The sequence below is a fragment of the Festucalex cinctus genome, chromosome 6 (genome assembly GCF_051991245.1).
Source record: "Festucalex cinctus isolate MCC-2025b chromosome 6, RoL_Fcin_1.0, whole genome shotgun sequence".
Lineage (NCBI taxonomy): Eukaryota > Metazoa > Chordata > Actinopteri > Syngnathiformes > Syngnathidae > Festucalex > Festucalex cinctus.
This window is the reverse complement of record NC_135416.1, coordinates 10,508,952-10,525,289: the sequence shown is the minus strand read 5'-3', so window position 1 is coordinate 10,525,289 and position 16,338 is coordinate 10,508,952. Positions and strand designations below refer to the sequence as shown.

The 16,338-nt window shown below is 39.3% G+C and overlaps 1 protein-coding gene across 7 annotated transcripts in view; it reads right to left on the bottom strand.

Annotated features, from left to right (window-relative positions):
• Positions 1-212: 212 nt before the first annotated feature.
• atf7ip (activating transcription factor 7 interacting protein) overlaps positions 213-16,338 on the bottom strand; it is a 30,909-nt gene continuing 14,783 nt past the window's right edge. For 5 of the 7 annotated variants that reach the window (XM_077525572.1, XM_077525570.1, XM_077525574.1 and 2 more), the window contains exons 2-13: positions 12,584-13,087; positions 11,678-12,053; positions 9,031-9,209; positions 8,743-8,880; positions 8,117-8,188; positions 7,899-8,017; positions 5,887-5,954; positions 4,618-5,259; positions 4,032-4,133; positions 3,866-3,940; positions 3,173-3,252; positions 213-1,117 (exon numbers count right to left, since the gene is read on the bottom strand). In XM_077525572.1, coding sequence (XP_077381698.1) covers positions 659-1,117; positions 3,173-3,252; positions 3,866-3,940; positions 4,032-4,133; positions 4,618-5,259; positions 5,887-5,954; positions 7,899-8,017; positions 8,117-8,188; positions 8,743-8,880; positions 9,031-9,209; positions 11,678-12,053; positions 12,584-13,081 — 2,808 coding nt within the window. In that variant the 5' untranslated portion in view covers positions 13,082-13,087 and the 3' untranslated portion in view covers positions 213-658. Of the gene's footprint in view, positions 1,118-3,172; positions 3,253-3,865; positions 3,941-4,031; positions 4,134-4,617; positions 5,260-5,886; positions 5,955-7,898; positions 8,018-8,116; positions 8,189-8,742; positions 8,881-9,030; positions 9,210-11,677; positions 12,054-12,583; positions 13,088-13,942; positions 13,968-16,019; positions 16,129-16,338 lie in introns of those variants that run through there. The other 2 variants (XM_077525571.1, XM_077525576.1) reach the window with 2 other exon arrangements.

Sequence of the window (16,338 nt, the reverse complement as noted above, 5' to 3'; positions counted from 1 at the left end):
TCTATTATACTCTACTGCCACCTACTGGCCATTTTTATAATTACTAAAATTGTTTTCACCTATTCTCTGCAATTGATAGGCTGCATCAAAACAAAACAAAAAAAACGCATAAATACATCTTTGGGACACTTAATATATCTAAAATAAAACATATTTATACAATTTGGGGAGCATACGAGTTAAAAACGACCAAAAACGAAGTAAGCAGCAGCTTTAATAAAACCTTTTATTGTGTTTGTCACAAGTCTGGTTACCAGACAAAACTTACAAAAGTTATCATTCAATTCCTAAGCACACATGTCGGCCTATACATTTTTGTGCAATTCTGTTGACAAGACAGTTCTGGCATCGTGTCTCCAGTAAAGCAAACAACTGGGCAACTTACATGAACCAATAACATAAATTATCTGACATGGACAGTGAGGAGATGGAGAAGTAGTTCACTTATATACAACCGTATCAACCATGAAAAAAAATAACATACGTCAACCACTGAACTACACCGTCTGCTGCTTCCACTTTCCAAGTCAGTCAGAACTCGGCTGAGAAGTATTTACAGATATTCTATGTCAACAATGCACAATATTGGAGGTCCTAAGACATACATTGCCTAAAAGAAGTAAGGAACAGTCAAATGCAAATTATTTTTGTCGGGTGTTCAGTTTGCGCTGGGATTGATAACATTTGTGCACTGGGGTTCGCAGAAGGGGCCAAAGCGCCCGTAGATGTCTTTGGCTCGAACTGCAAAATGATATGTGGACCCAGACTGGAACTGGGTCAGGGTGCAGGCCATAGGCAGAGGAAGAGCTTTCACCTCCCCGATCTTCTTCCAGTGCTGTTGACCTGAATTGCTGTTGGAGTTGTCTTGGTGGTAGGCATAGAGGTGATAGCTTTCAACAGCCGCACACGACGGATCCGTTTCGGACACGCACCAGGACAGCACTATGCCGCTTTGACTTTGCACCAGTTTGAGCTGAGGTTGCTGGGGAACCGAGGTCCGCTGAGCTTCTGGTGGTAGGGTCGTGGGGTTGGGTGCGAGGGGGAGTGCGGGTAGTGTTATGCTGGAGCTCCGGGCTGGTGTAGCATTGGTTGAAGTACGGGGTTTCACTGAAGAATCCTATAAGACAGAAGTCTTGCATAAGAACATTTGACAAGCCACTTGGTCATGAAGTGGAGGACAGGTTGAGCTCAAGCCCTGGATAAGAAATGTGGTTCCTCTCTGGGAGACAAGATTCACTAAAATGTATTGCCCATAAATATAGACTCTTCGCGGGAATTTCAAAGTTGGAAACTTTCCATTCTTTCAAAGACGAGAGCAGTCAGATTGTGATTCAATGCCCTAGAAAAGAAAAAAAAACTTTACATGGGAATTAATGTGAACTTATGGGAATAAACCAGGAATGAATATACATCAATGTCTGGCATTACGCCTCTTTTACGGTGCCACCATGAGCCAAGTTGTGTGAGTTCCACAAATGGTAAGACATATTTTCCAAAGGAAGCCTCTTTTGAGGACATTGCCATTTGCTACCAACACCTGCCTCTGGTCCCTTCGGCAACTATCGGGAAATACTGGCGCAACATATCCGGTACTAAAACTTCTTATTTCTTTTTGTTACGTGGGATGTTTGCCTCTTGAGGACTTATTTCAAGATCAGTGGAGGAACAGAATCTTTATGTATGTGATGTTCTGTGTTGCGATTAACTCAATAGGGTCTGTAACAGGTAAACAATCTTTGCACATGCATATAGAACACTGCGGAGCTATTGAGACCATGCCCGCTACATGCACTGTGAATGACAAGAGGATGACAAGAAGGAGCTTTTCATTTTTTTAATGGGATTTTGAGGGATTTGTGGATGTGGGGCTACATTTTTGTTAACTGATCAATAAAACAATGACAACATAAGAGTTGAATTTAAGAGTTGATCAATACATTTTCGAAAGGTTTTCAGATAATAACCAAAGTGACTTCGCAAGTTCTTAATACAGCATTAGGGATGTGAGTCGATACAGTTTTTAATTGTGATTAATCATATGATTTCTATAGTTAACTCACAATAACTACCGTCAAAATTAAAGCTTTAAAGCTTCACCTCCTGAGTTAAAGCTTTATTCTGCTTTAACTCTGCAGTTAACTGCAGCTAACTGCAGAGTTAAAGCTTTAACTCGAGCGTTAGAGCATTAAAGCTTTAACGGACAGCACTACTCATGATTAATCGCAAATTAATCGCATATTTTGTATCATTCTAAATGTGTAATAAAACGTGTTTTCACACTCTTGTTAATTAACATAAAAGTGGAAAATGGCTGTCAAGTCGATTAACATTTAGAATTGTGATTAATCGCATGATTTCCATAGTTAATTCACGATTAATCACACATTTTATATTTGTTCTAAATGTTTGTGGCTTATAGTGCCTGAAAATCAACATATTGTAAAGCGGCCTGCCTATGGACCCGCCCCTAACATCTATGACAGGGAATGACAGCTCCGGTGTCCAAAGGCAATGGTGCTTGGCCACATAGTAACAAGTTATAATGTACTGTGATGTGACCCTAGATTTGGTATATGGACCTAAGGATAGCTTGTTACCTGCGACCATCGCAGAACATGCAAACATTGTTAGGCAGAACTTAAGTGCGAGTGTAAGTAACGTAGTTATTGTGTGAAAATCCAGAAGAATAGGAATAGTGACAGCCTTCCTGGAGTCTGATATATTTCCAAATTTCCCTATCTTAACTTCCCATGGAAATTACCAAAATCTTTCTGGAAATTTATCAGAAATGTTCAGCCTCTTGCATCCCTAAAAGACAGTTAAACACATAACTATACATACTATACTGTTTTTTTCTATTTGTCCACCAGAGAGCGCCACATTTCTCCATTTAAAGCATGCAGAAAATTTGACACCTTCATTTATTTTCCTTAAAGGGTGCATTGCTACTGAAATATGTGTAAGTGTATCAATGTCAGACAGAGAAAATAATGTGTATGTAAACAAGAAAGTCGACATACGTGTGCGTGAATCACATCCAATTTTTTTTTTTTTTTTTACAAATAATTTGGACATCGGCGTCAACAGCGTTTTAAAAACTAAGATGTAAAACTCAACAGGTTTAGGATGTAACTGTAGAAAACACGAAATAATATAATTCACCACCACTCACCAGTTGGGGGCGGTTTTGCACCGACGGATTACTGCTGGATGTGTTCTGGCTGCTTTGTGGAGAAGACCTGGCCCCTGAGCCTGTGGACAGAGAACACGTGAGCCAATCAGACATAGTTCATTCTTATGTTTAGTTAAAATAATCAAGCAAAAATCCTTGTTCACACCGATGGCGTTAGTTCATCAAGAGGATCTGCAAACTGTTATGCATATATCAAAGCAACAGGTGGTGCTATTAACAATTTTAGCATTGGCAAAGTCTTGATGTCTAGACAAAAGCCATTTCCGGAACATAAATAATAGGGATGGTCGATTACCGATACCAGATATCGGGCCGATACCGCTTTATTTCAATCACTCGTGAACGGCAGTTAATACCAAAAGCATGATTGGTTGACAGTACATTTTTCTATGTGAACTGTATTCATTGTCCATAGGTGTGAATGGTAGTTTGTTCATATATGCCTTGCGATTGGCTGGAAACCAGTCAGGGCCTATCACACCTAAAGCTGTCAGCCACTCACCAGCGACCCTAAAGAGGAAAAGCCTAATAAAAAAATACATAAATAAAAATGGATGGATGGCACTTCAGTGACCTTGTCTCACAGTTTTGGGCTTGCCTAATGAGAAATGTAAAATATCAGGTACGGGAATCCTAAAGAAAAGTGGAAGGAGTGTAAAGTGGAGTACTTACTGTTTGTAGCGCTGACTGGATGTGGACGTTGGGTCAGGGAGGGACTTGCAATTGTAGCAGCCTTCACTGCTGTCACTGATAAGCAGAAAATACAATGTTAGATACGAAGTTCCTGTATAGAAAATAACTTAATGAATGTAAAAGACAGGCACCCTATAACTCTTACCCTGCACATCATCATCATCCTCAGTAAGATCAATGACAGCACCTTTGGGACGTGCTACTGGAGGAGCTGGTTTGGCTGGAGGGGTTGCTGCGGCTTGGTTGTCTACAAAGACAAAAGAAAAACAAATCTAAGAAATATGTTACCAACCACAAACGGATGGTGGATCACTATGTACCGTATAATACAGAGTTGGACAATCTGTTTCATTTTCAGACCTGATAATTTCTCCCGGCACAATGTGCCACAGCATAAGTGGTTGGGAGTCACAGCCCCAATTAAAATTTATTTTGAGTTGCTGCCCCCGCGCGACACGACCCCGGAAAGTGGTAATAAATTGATAGATGGATGGATGGATGGATGTTTGCCTTTAAGGGGCGTGGCCTAGTGAGTGACATCAGGAGCTGGAGTCAGGTTGGCGTAGTTGGTTGGTGGTCGGCATGTGAGTGCCTGAGCGTGAGCTGTGACCTTACAACAGCTCCTTATGAGTGTTCTCTTTTCGTATTCATGTTTTTGAAAGTGCATTGGCGACCACCAACACAAAGCATAAAAACGAAGATGGAAATAATAATAAATCAAAGTACTGCACCTGTTTTCGTTGTCAAAGATGTCCCTTGTGGAGGTCCTGGAGCTGCTGAACCTGTTGCTGCTGGACCAGATGTTACAGATGAGGTTGCGGTAGACATGGCTCCAGCGACACACACAGACGTAAGCAGGGTCCTGGCCGGGGTCACAGAAACTCCAGCATTGGGTGTAGTTATGCCTCCAGCGCCGCCTTGGTATACGGCTCGGGTAAGTGAGAGCTGGCCTGACGACATCTGGCTAGAGGCGGCCTGGAGTGCTGGCACAGTGATAGGGGTTGGAATGGAACCTGAAGCAGTGGTAGTGACAGGAGCGGGCTTGATGATGAAAGTAGTAGTTGAAGCAGTGGTTTTAGGCTTATTGAGCGCGCCCGCTGTGGGCAAAGAGGACACGGGGAAGTTGACCAGCGTTCCTGCCTGGCCATTGGTCATCGATACAGGCAGTTGTATGATGAGTGGCTGTCCAGTCATCATACCACCCGTAGGCGTTGTTTTCAGTAACAACGTGCCTGTAGGACTCTGAGTGGTGATTCCAGTAGCCAAAGTGGAGACAGCATTGGAGGAAGATGGGATCAGTTTAATGATGGGGGCCTGTGAAACTATGGCTGCCGTGGTAGAGACAGGGGTTGGAACAAGTGGGCCGGATTTTGCTAAAAAACAGAAGAAGACAATCAAACCATTAAAGCGACTGCCAGTGAAATGTGTTGCACTGAGCTGTCACCAATGTCTTACAAATGCAATTATGCTATCTAGTGACAGAAAAATGACTTCTACACAAATCAATATCACACTCTTTTTTCTTTTTTTTTTTTTTACAGTACAGCACAGTACATCTTTTTAATTTTAACTAATTTATGAATTATGAAATTATTATATCAATGACTAAACGATGTAGCCATATTTCTACTAGTTTCTTTTTTCCACTTATGTTAAAGAGTATGCAAACTTAGAAAACAATATTTTATTGTATATTTTATTACATTTAGAACAGATATAAAATTTGCTATTAATCATGAATTAACTATTGTAATTCATGCGATTACAATAAAAAAATTTAATCGCCTGACACACTTAATATAATATGAATATAATAAATAATATAAATATAATAATATAATACTCAAACTAACTTCCTTAATATCCTAATTTATTGAGCAGAACCCGCAAATACATTATTTTTCAAAGGCCATTTCTTTTTGTAACTTAATTAACAATTATTCACTGTGTTGTTGTTATTGTTGTTGTTGCAGTGAAAGAAGGTTAAAGGTGCAACTTACCAGCAGTGTGAGGTAAAGTAACAGCTGTTGTTGGGATCTGCTTCACCTCGATGGGTGTCCGGACTGGCCTGTTTAAAAAGAATTTATGCTTTGAGTTGAGGAGCTTCAATGAGACCAAACCACCCACATCAGGAACAACTGACCACATCATGATTCATTTTATTGGCGTTTATTAAGCCATGTTTAAATAACGATTCAACAGCTTCATTTTTAAAACTAACGCAAGTACCTTAAATTCTCACTATTAGTCGACATGTCAGTTTTGTCTTTTCAAGTGTGCCAACAGTTCCACAAACAGGAATCCTTTTAACTCATTCACTTCCAGACATTTTCCCTGAAGCAACCCCCTTCACTCCCAGCTGTTTTACTCGATTTTGACTGATTTTGCAAGGCCCACAGAATATTGTGTTCTATTGCTATAAAAACACGGAACCTACCAAAAGAAAGATTTGTCTCTTCTTTCAACAGGACAAAAAAAGTTGATTTCTATCTGTTTCAGTTTTGTAGCAATTAGCATTAGAATATAGCCAAGTTGCATCCTTATCACAAATCTGTTTCAAAGAGTGAGGAAAAGAACCTTTTCCAACATGGCACTGGTTAATCTCTTATACTCAGCTGCCACCTGCTGGCTGTTTTTGTAATAACTACCATTGCTTCAAGCATTCTCTTCAGTTCAGAGACTGTATCAAAGCCTTCTGTGCGCTAGCATAAAAAAAAAAAACAAAAAAAAAAACGTATAATTAAAATAGAACGGATTAATACGTTTTTGGGAGCAAATGAGTTAATATGAAATGTTTTTATGTACAATGACAACAATATGCGCCACAATGACAATTGTCCCAGTATGCTTCTGTTCCTCTAACATGGCGGTTAAAATAAAAAGCCATTTCTTTTGTCAATTTTTTGGAAGAATTCAGGTCTCCTCTTCACTCGCAATATTTCATTGATAAAGTCATGAATCTCTCTCCAGCAGCCACTGGGCAGGCCCGGGAATCTACGCTCAATGTACGTCCTCATAGTCCTCCTTAAGTTCTTGGGTAGGGCCTGCTTTCCCATTATGCCCACATAGTTGACCTTCTTCACCCAGTTGCAGTAAATGTCATAAGGGACTAAGTATCGAAATATGTAAGAGGCGTAACGGTCAGGCCGGTGATTGTCCCCGTTTCTTTTGGAGTGGTGGTACAAAACTTTCTCCAAATGGGCAGGTAGTAGGCGGAGTTTAATGTCCGCTTGGCATTTTCCTTCATTGTATTCGGCCAGATATTTTCCCATGCCAGTATTCCGTGGCATTTCTTTTTCTTTTCCCTTCTTCTGGCCATAGTGTGCAGGAGTCTTCCCATCACTGAGCGCCACTTGCTGTCTGGGCATCTCAGGCTGCAGCTCTACTGCCTGCCGACGGATCACGCTGTTGGAAGGAGACGAGCAGTTGTAACTACACTCCTCACGGCCCGGCGAAAGGCTCAGGCCTGATATTGTAGAACGTCACAAGACTCGGGACCGTGACCCAAGCTGGTGTCTAACACAGACCTGGACATGCGTGTCCAAAAAGGTCGGAAGAAATCAAGTTTTACGTTTAAAGATGATCCTGATAAAGTGAAGTCGTGGGACATGGTACCGATTTGGTGGATGAACGGATTCTCTAGTCTGACCATTTGTGTATTAATTCCATAGTTTAACAGATAGCAACCTGGGACAATGTCAACAATTCGCACTGTGAACAGCTCAGTCCGGTATTGTCACGTTCATACAAGTCTTTTTTTCTTTTTCTTTTTTTCTTTCTTTCTTTACACAAGCAAACACTGCAGCTCATTGTACGGTTTAAACTGTGAGGAAATAATTCTAGGATTTCTTTTGTCACTTGATACAAAGTTGATAGAATAATATCTTTCAAAACTACATTGTCAAACCAATAACCTTAAACTATTTTTTTTTTTTTTTTTTTTTTTTTAAAGTCTCCTAAAACCTAAATGGTTGTTTGGGATAAGCACTCAATCTCTACATGGACACTTTACCGTTGAACTTGATGGGTGTTTACAACGGTTGATGTCTTGGTGACGGTGGCAGCTGTAGCAGCAGATGCAGAGGCAGCGGCGGCGGCAGCAGCAGCCATAGCAGTAGATGCAGCCATCGCCTACAGAAAGTGAGACAGTACACACTGTGAATACGTCCACACCTCAACACTCGCTTAACAGATGCAAATATTCCAGCAAGTATCAAGACTAAAACTTACCTCCTGTTTCCTTTTGTTCTCGGTTGCCTGATTGGCTTCCCCAAACTTTTTTGATAGTCGTGCAATCTTGGCCTGAGAAGTAGGAAGAAGAGCTTAAAATGTGCAAAAATCACAAGTAGTCATATTAAAAAAAAATTGGTATATGTGCAGCGCCAACAATGTCTGGTAGCACCTCTCCTGTAATTGTCTTGATGTAGAAAAAGCGAGTGCAAATGGAGTTTTTAATAGTATAAATTCCCAACCAGCGTGCCATGAGAGATTATCAGTTGTGCCACGGAATTATACAATTTCACTTAATCGATCAGAAAATTATTTATCTCCAACAAATAATGTATCCTTGTTCAACCATCTTTGCCAGTGACGTACCGTGAGAAATACTGAGAAATTTTGAAACATAATTCTACTTTGTTCATTTTTATGCACACACATTTTCTTAATGTGCTCTGAAATGCACTTTCAACATGTAAAACATAACATGTTTTCAAACCCTTAAAAATAATATTTATTTTTCTTAACTTCTACAAACGTGTGTTGATATTTTGCATTAATAGGGAAATGCAGGTCCCAGGGTGACAACAGTTGAGAAAGGCGGGTTGATATCAATCCATTCATTATCTTAAACTTACTTGGAGAACATTAATGGCCAGTTGGTGCTTTGTGGCACACTCAATCTTGTCAACTCTGCCCTTCAACTCTTGGAAATTCTTCTCAAAAATTGTCATCTCAAATTCCCTCAACCGTTCACCCACTATCTGCTGCACAATCTAGAAAAGTGTAGAGCAGATAGATTTAGTTATGAAAAGCATCATACATCTGAAGCTAAATAAGTTGTGATGCTATAGTTATGTATATGTAAGTGATTGGATTCCCAGTGTCCCAACCATTTCGGAAATAAGGAAGAGTTGTACGCTTACCTGCTCAAGCTTGGGATGGCTGCCAGCTTTTGCTGTGATTTTGAGTTCCAGCTGAGCTTCCAACTCTCCTTGATCCAGCTTTGGTCTCTTCTCCTCCCGTTTTATAGCCTGCGCCTCTTTGTCAAAGCCCTCTGATAAAGTGCGCTTGATTCCTGAAGTACAGTTCTTTTCCTCTGACACTGTTTGAGAAACAAAGACATGATGAAGCTACAGTATGCATTTTAATTAATCACATCGTATTTTTTTAAACAAGTTTACTCAAGGCAACCTCAGTTGAAACTTTACCAACATAGATAACAGCACCCGTTTTTATGTTACTAATGTTAATTTTCTATGACAGGATGATTTAGATAAAGGTCAAAGCAACAATAGCACAGCATAATAGCACAGCAATACATTTATTTATGCAGGACTATGAGGTGTGTTCTACAAATATTTAAACAAACATACTTATTAAACAAAATACAGCTTGCTGATTAAAAACGTTCTACTTGCATTTGTTAAGTTACATTAAAAAAAAAAGTCATTCAAATACAAATGTTGGTTATTTAACCAACATCTAGTCAATTATCAAATTAATCTTTAATATAAAATTGTCATTCCATTTCAGCCTCTCAAAAGTGGATATTCTAAGATTTCTGTCACCCCCCCCCATGAAAGTAGATGATGTATTATATATTTTGTGTAAGTGTTGAGAATGAACCATTAGGAAAAACATCATAGCAACCAAGTTGCCAAGCTAAAGAAATTTTATAGAATAAGAATTGTTTTAATGGAGTTGGGCAATATTGTCTTTGACAAATAGACAAAAGTCAGAATAAAAATTTTGCATCACTGAGGATAAACAGTTCAGCTAATGGATGGATGCATGGATGTATTTTGATGTAATCACACTATGCCAAAATGCATACATCTGATGTCACACAACAATGGTCAAGGAAAAAAAGAAATGAGACTGTCCAGTCTGGATGCAGCATTCATTTAGAATATGACATTTGAGACCTTGATAATGGGTGGATGCCATTTTTCCCAACTGCAACGTGAAAAGAGGACACCCCTCAATGTTTTGACCATGACCCGAAAGTTATTCTCACACTGCCATATTCCATATTGCATCTCAATTTTCTTAAATGTGATTCGAGGAGCAGGTATCGAGGAGGTTCCAGGAATTATAATCGATGAAACGTTAATGTTTATTTTACAGAAGTGTTTTAGCTACTCGCAGTGGCATATAAAAATGGCTGCATATGAGCAAATAGATCACAAAATTAAACAGCTAATCTTTTGGTTTTGCCATTCTTTGCTGAATAACTTTTATTACTTTATTAATTAATTGAAATGACTAATTTCACTTAATTACAGTTAGGATGTAATTTTGTCATTTTGTCAAATTCATTTAGTCATATCAAGAAAAGTTTTGAATGTCCACAAAATACGTAAGCAGATTATCAACACTATATTTACAAGTCACTATAAATATGCAGAGTTGTGAACAGTGTTGACCATATTTGAATTTAATTTAATTACCGTTGAAACAAAGCATGATGTGAGCATGTGTTGTGGTAGAAATAATTTAACCATTGAGCCCATTAATTTGTGGCACATGCATAAGGAGCAAATGCCTCACTTCTCCGACATTTGACTCTTCTTGCTCCCCTGTTCTTCTCTTTAAATTCTCAACAAGGTATTTCTGGTGGGAAAACTAGCTAATAGGTAAACAGAGGGGCCAGGATCAAGGATGCAAATAAATAAATGAGATTTAACCAATGAGACCTCAGCAAACCTGGTGAACCATACTGCTGTGAATTAGAATGAATTAGACAGAGATGTTCAGAATAAAAATGAATGATCCCACAACGGTGATTTGTCAAAATTCTTCCTTTTGTTTTTTGGTCAGAGTTCCCCCTTGCTGTCAGACGTCAGTCAGTACTGCATGTGCACAATATATGTCACAGGACTCACAAGCTTTGTTGCTCAGTTTTTCTGGCGATAAATCATACCACTGTAGTTTGAGCAGAAAGATACATACATACATGTTGGCAGGTCTGGGCTTATCCTTTTTAGGGAAGCAGGAGCCTATCCGCAGCTGAGTTTAGACAAGAGGCAGACTAAAGCTGGGACTGGTCACTAGTCAATCACTAGTTGGATCCTCATTATATTAGGTCACAATGATAAAGCAATAATATTTCATCACTTAAAACAGCATGGATTTCTGGGGTTACCTTGGGGTATCCTCATCAAAGCAGCTGCAATATACGCGCGAGTGCAAAACATATTTCAAAACCACCATCTGCCACTCGCATAAACTTTTAAATATTAGAAAAGAAAACCAGCTGGGGCTCGCTATCTTTCAATCAGATTTAGTTCGTAATGGGGCAAAGCAAATGCTACCTTATTGATCCATTTCAGACAAAATGCAAACAAATTTTATATATATATATATATATATATATATATATATATATATATATATATATATATATATATATCCTGTTGCAGATGTCTTTGTCATCTGCCTTATACCAACCTCTATGTGGAAATGAGACTTAATGAAGTTTTGTTACATTTTATTAGCGATACACAATCCACAATCATGAGAGCTTTTGGTCCAAATCTGAAATGTGAAGTGACTACCAGTGCCTCTTACCTGTATCCGATGGTGGAGTAGACGATGGGCGCGATAGATTCGTAGTCTGCCCACTGTCCATTTTTTCTTTTTTGGCCTCCACTTTAACAATGGTAACCTCCATCTTGTCTTGTTTTAGCAAGCCTTTCTTAGTCTGATCTTTGCCAGTACTTTCCTCTATGTCCTTTCCCAGTTTTATATCCACAGAGACAGAGGGCGAAGGAATTGAGGAGTTGGAACTAGAAGACTTTATTTGGGCCGTGTCCTTGGCCTCTGTACTGTCCGTTTCCATTGGGACGGTGCCATCATCAGATACTGGAGCCAAAGAAGAAACTGATTCTTCAGCAGCCTCCTTAATGGAATCATTAGCATTGTCTCCTGGTGTGGTTTGGTCCTCCTACAAAAGAAGAGAATTTAAGTTATTACTAGGGGTGTGAATTGCCTAGTACCTGACGATTCGATTCGTATCACGATTCACAGGTCACGATTCGATTCGATACCGATTAATCCCGATACGAATTTATAAGTCGATTGTTGCGATTTTTTTTCATTCAAATTTAGAAAATACTAATCAGTAAGCTTGTAGAGTGTAAGATTTATATGAACATGTATTATTTATTTATCTGAAATTTCAGTCTTATAGAGGTTGTAATCTGTTTCATGTTTGAACAGCATTAAAATAAAATATTAAGGCTTAATGTTCCGTTCATATAACATTCTTCCATGCTCAAGGTGTGAATCCTAAAAAAAAAATATAAAAAATAAATAAATAAAAATCGATTCTGCCGATTATTGAATCGATTCGAGAATCGCGCGATGTAGTATCGCGATATATCGCCGAATCGATTTTTTTTAACACCCCTAGTTATTACGATTTAAATTTCAATCACTTTACCCAACTCAACATTGATCCACGTCATTCATTACCTCTGGCTTTTCCAACACATTGGTGCACTCCTGCGGCTCTTTGGATTCCTTTGCTGCTGGTTCAGATGTGTCCATCAACGAAGGTGACTGTAAGCTAGTGTTTTCCTCCTCCTTTTTCTGTTCAAAGTTTATATCTAGGAATGGTGACGAAGGGCCTGAAAGGGATTCGTCCTTGTCTTTTGGACTTTGAGAGGGTACGGGCGATGGGGAGAGATTGAGTGAGAGGAATGGTGCAGGAGAGCTCAGGGAGGCCATAGATGCGGGAGATGTAGCAATGGGGGAGTTTGAGTCCTGGTGGCTATTTTGCTCCGCGTCCTTTTGTCCATCCTCTCTGTGCGAGCCGTTCATTAGCGGCGGCGGCGGAGACGGTTCAGATGAACTCGACGCTGCAGTCAACAGAGTGCCGTGAAGAGAGTCCAGTTGCTGGCGATCACTGATCTTCATGGTTTTCCTGGCACGGAATATCTTCTTCTTTTCCTCCGTCACAACAACTTCCATTGCTGCCTGTGGAGTGACAAGAAGATATTAGAGGCCATGGTGAGCCTTTCAGGCTTTATAAATCCTAATTAATGGGAGGGTCGCTGCATAATCTTTCCGCCTTGAGAGTCTGTGGTGATCATTACACTCTGTATTTGAATATAATGGCTGTGCTTCTGAAAAGAAACACTAGAGGGCACTCTAGATCCCTGTAGATGTCATGGTTGTCTTTTTCCAGAAATTTCTGCTCCAGATCTGCATTCCAACCCTGAACCCGTAGCTTCCCCCCCCCACCAACAATTCTCTTAAAGATTCTTAAATTATAGTCTACCCCCACAACACACAGAGAGAACTATGTATATTCGGTGGAACATGGCCACAGTTAAGGTGGGGTTCCGTGATCCAGAAAGAGCCTTTCTGATCAAATCATTCCTACTCAAAATTTAAATTTTGGCTCAATCTACAAAGTCTATGTTTACCTTTGGCCCACCATCGGATGAACACAAATGACACTGAAGCTAACAACAAGCTGCAGCAACCTAACCTTCCTCCCATCCCCCCTACTTTCCTATTGGTTCAATCCTCAGCCAATCAGAGCTTATGAAATGAGGCTGGTCTCCGGCAGCAGTACAGAGGTTATGCAAAACCTGGAAGAGTTTCCGTAGTTTAGAGTGTTGTTTAACAGCTTTAACAACATTCAACTGTTTTTTTTAATTTCCACAAAACGGATCCATCTGAGATTTTAAAGTGATTTACATGGGAACAATATACACTGATAATGCATATACAGATCTAAAACATTATACACATTTTAAGGCCATATAAATTGAAAACACAGCCAAACTAAGTCTATAAAGATTGTGAAAAAAGTGAAATTCCCACTGAATATTGCTGATCGATACTTCATCAGATGAGGCGCTTGTGCAGACGCACATTGTTCATTCATGACAAAGTCTTCCTGCAGTGGCTCTAAACTAAAACAAGGTAAACCCCAGCAACGTATTAAATATAGCATAAACAAGTAAGGAGCAGTGTGAACTACAAACAAGATTACCGCAACATTCCAACGTCGACGCACACTGCGCAGAGCTCAATGCACCCCTCCCCCACCCAACGGCTTCATTTTCTGCGCCAGGAGTCAGTGCAGTAACTCAAAATGGCCGTTGGCTCTGCTGTTTGCTGCCGGGCACAACTCTCACTAGCTAGCTGAAAGAGGTACCATGTCGGAGGGATCAGGTTGCAGCAACAACATTCAGTAAAAATGTAGGGCACTTAAGTAAACACACTTGCTCACATTAATTGAGCATAAAATGCAAGTATATATTATTCCAGATCTATTAGAAAGAAATAGAAGAAGAAAGATTGAGACTCTTTCCAGTAACCTCAGAAATGATGTTACGGTTTAATAGTATGAAAGCAGCTAGCTATGTACCTAATTTAAGTATGTTACCAAATCCAGATCACCGGCTTCCATATTTTGTCCAATTTGCTCTGCCAGATTTCCCGAACTTGAATTTAGCATTGTTTCTCATTGTTTTGTGCAAGGAAACCTTTTTGTACTAGCCAATGACGTTGTAGGTAAATCCCTTTACCACCTTGTTTTGGAAATGTTCGATTTGGATTAGGTTTTCCGTGGTAACTTCTGACACAGATCAAAATGTTTCCCGATTGTGGTGTCCTGAATTACACAATTGAAAGGTATGTCGACATGATGTACTATTATTAGGACCCAAGCAGCAACCGCTGCGAGGTCCCTATTGTTTCTGTAGGAATTCTTATTATTATTCTTCACAGCAAGCAATCACATTTTTGAGACTCTAAACATGAACACAACTCGCCAAATTTTGCACACACCTGGCGAAAAAAAATTATATTTTAAAGCTGCCGTATGCAATTACAAAAAAAATGAGATTGGTCGAGTCAACGGTGCCATTAAAATACATATATATTTTTATTTTTTATTTATTTTATTTTTATTTTTTTTGTTTATGATTTTTTATTACCCGGGAGGTGCAAATTCCCCAAATTCTGTGATTTACCTGTCATGACTAACTGGCAATAATGTTAACAAAAAATTCAAACATGGCTTGTTTTTGTGGATGGAGCATTTTCCTACAAGTCATAACATTAACGACATAAAAAGTGGCAACAACAAACTAGGACGGAGCTCCCCAATTCCTGTCCTCGAGGGTCAGAGTCCTGCAGGTTTTAGATGTTTCCGCCCACTAGCACACACGATTCATATAACGTTCCAGATATTTAGTATCAGGTATGTTGGTAGGCGGAAACACCTAAAACCTTCAGGTCTCTGGCCCTCAAGGACCAGAATTGGGGAACCCTGAACTAGGGCTATTTAATTTGTGTTATAAAATCTCTATCCAATTATATTGCTCATTTTAACACAAGTAATTTTTATAACATACCTACCTAATGTTGTTGGTACTTAAAATATAAATCTAGCTAGACCGCTATGCTAAACTACATAACACACTTTTCCTCTAAACATGCTTTTAACGACCACACACGCATGAGTCTAACCTTGAAACCTTATCACCCGTCTTAATAACCATACAACAAATGACTCAAACATTACCACGTGAACGTTGAATCAAAATTGCTTCCTGTGTTTTTTGGCAGAACAAAGCAAACAAAGTCAGTTTATCTAGTACGAAATTTTGGTCTAACCTAAAAAGTATGATAGAGGAAGAACATTTTTAAAACAAAAAGTATATGTACGCATGATTGCCTTTCTACAATGACTCGAATTAGATAAAATGTTACACAAAAGCTATAAAATATAGCTACAACGCTAATTTTTAGACTAGCTTAGCATCAAACAATGACCTTGGCAAAATAAAAGCTACGCTGAGAACAATCTAGAGACTGACTAACATTTATGTATAAAAAATATATATCTATGTTCGCAATCTGCATGCTTAAAAGTCAAAGAATTGTCAACCTTTAGCAGGATGTTTGACATTGAGGCTTATGTTGGTTGGTAAAGGTGGGGGAAGGGAAATCTAGTCTGGCCAGCTGCGGAACATAAAAGGAAAGAAGGAGGAGGAGCTCTTTTCAGACTAGTCCATTTTGCTCTTACAGGTAGGGATGAATCATGTGATAGGGTGTGTTTGTGTATGTGTGCGTACTGCGTACCACGTTGCTTTGTGTGCCAATACATTAACTTGTATTCATTAAGGTAGAGAAATCCAGTTACCTCAATGCAAAAAAAAATAAAAAAATAAATGGCCTGGCATCTGACAAATAGTCTGCTCGCTCAC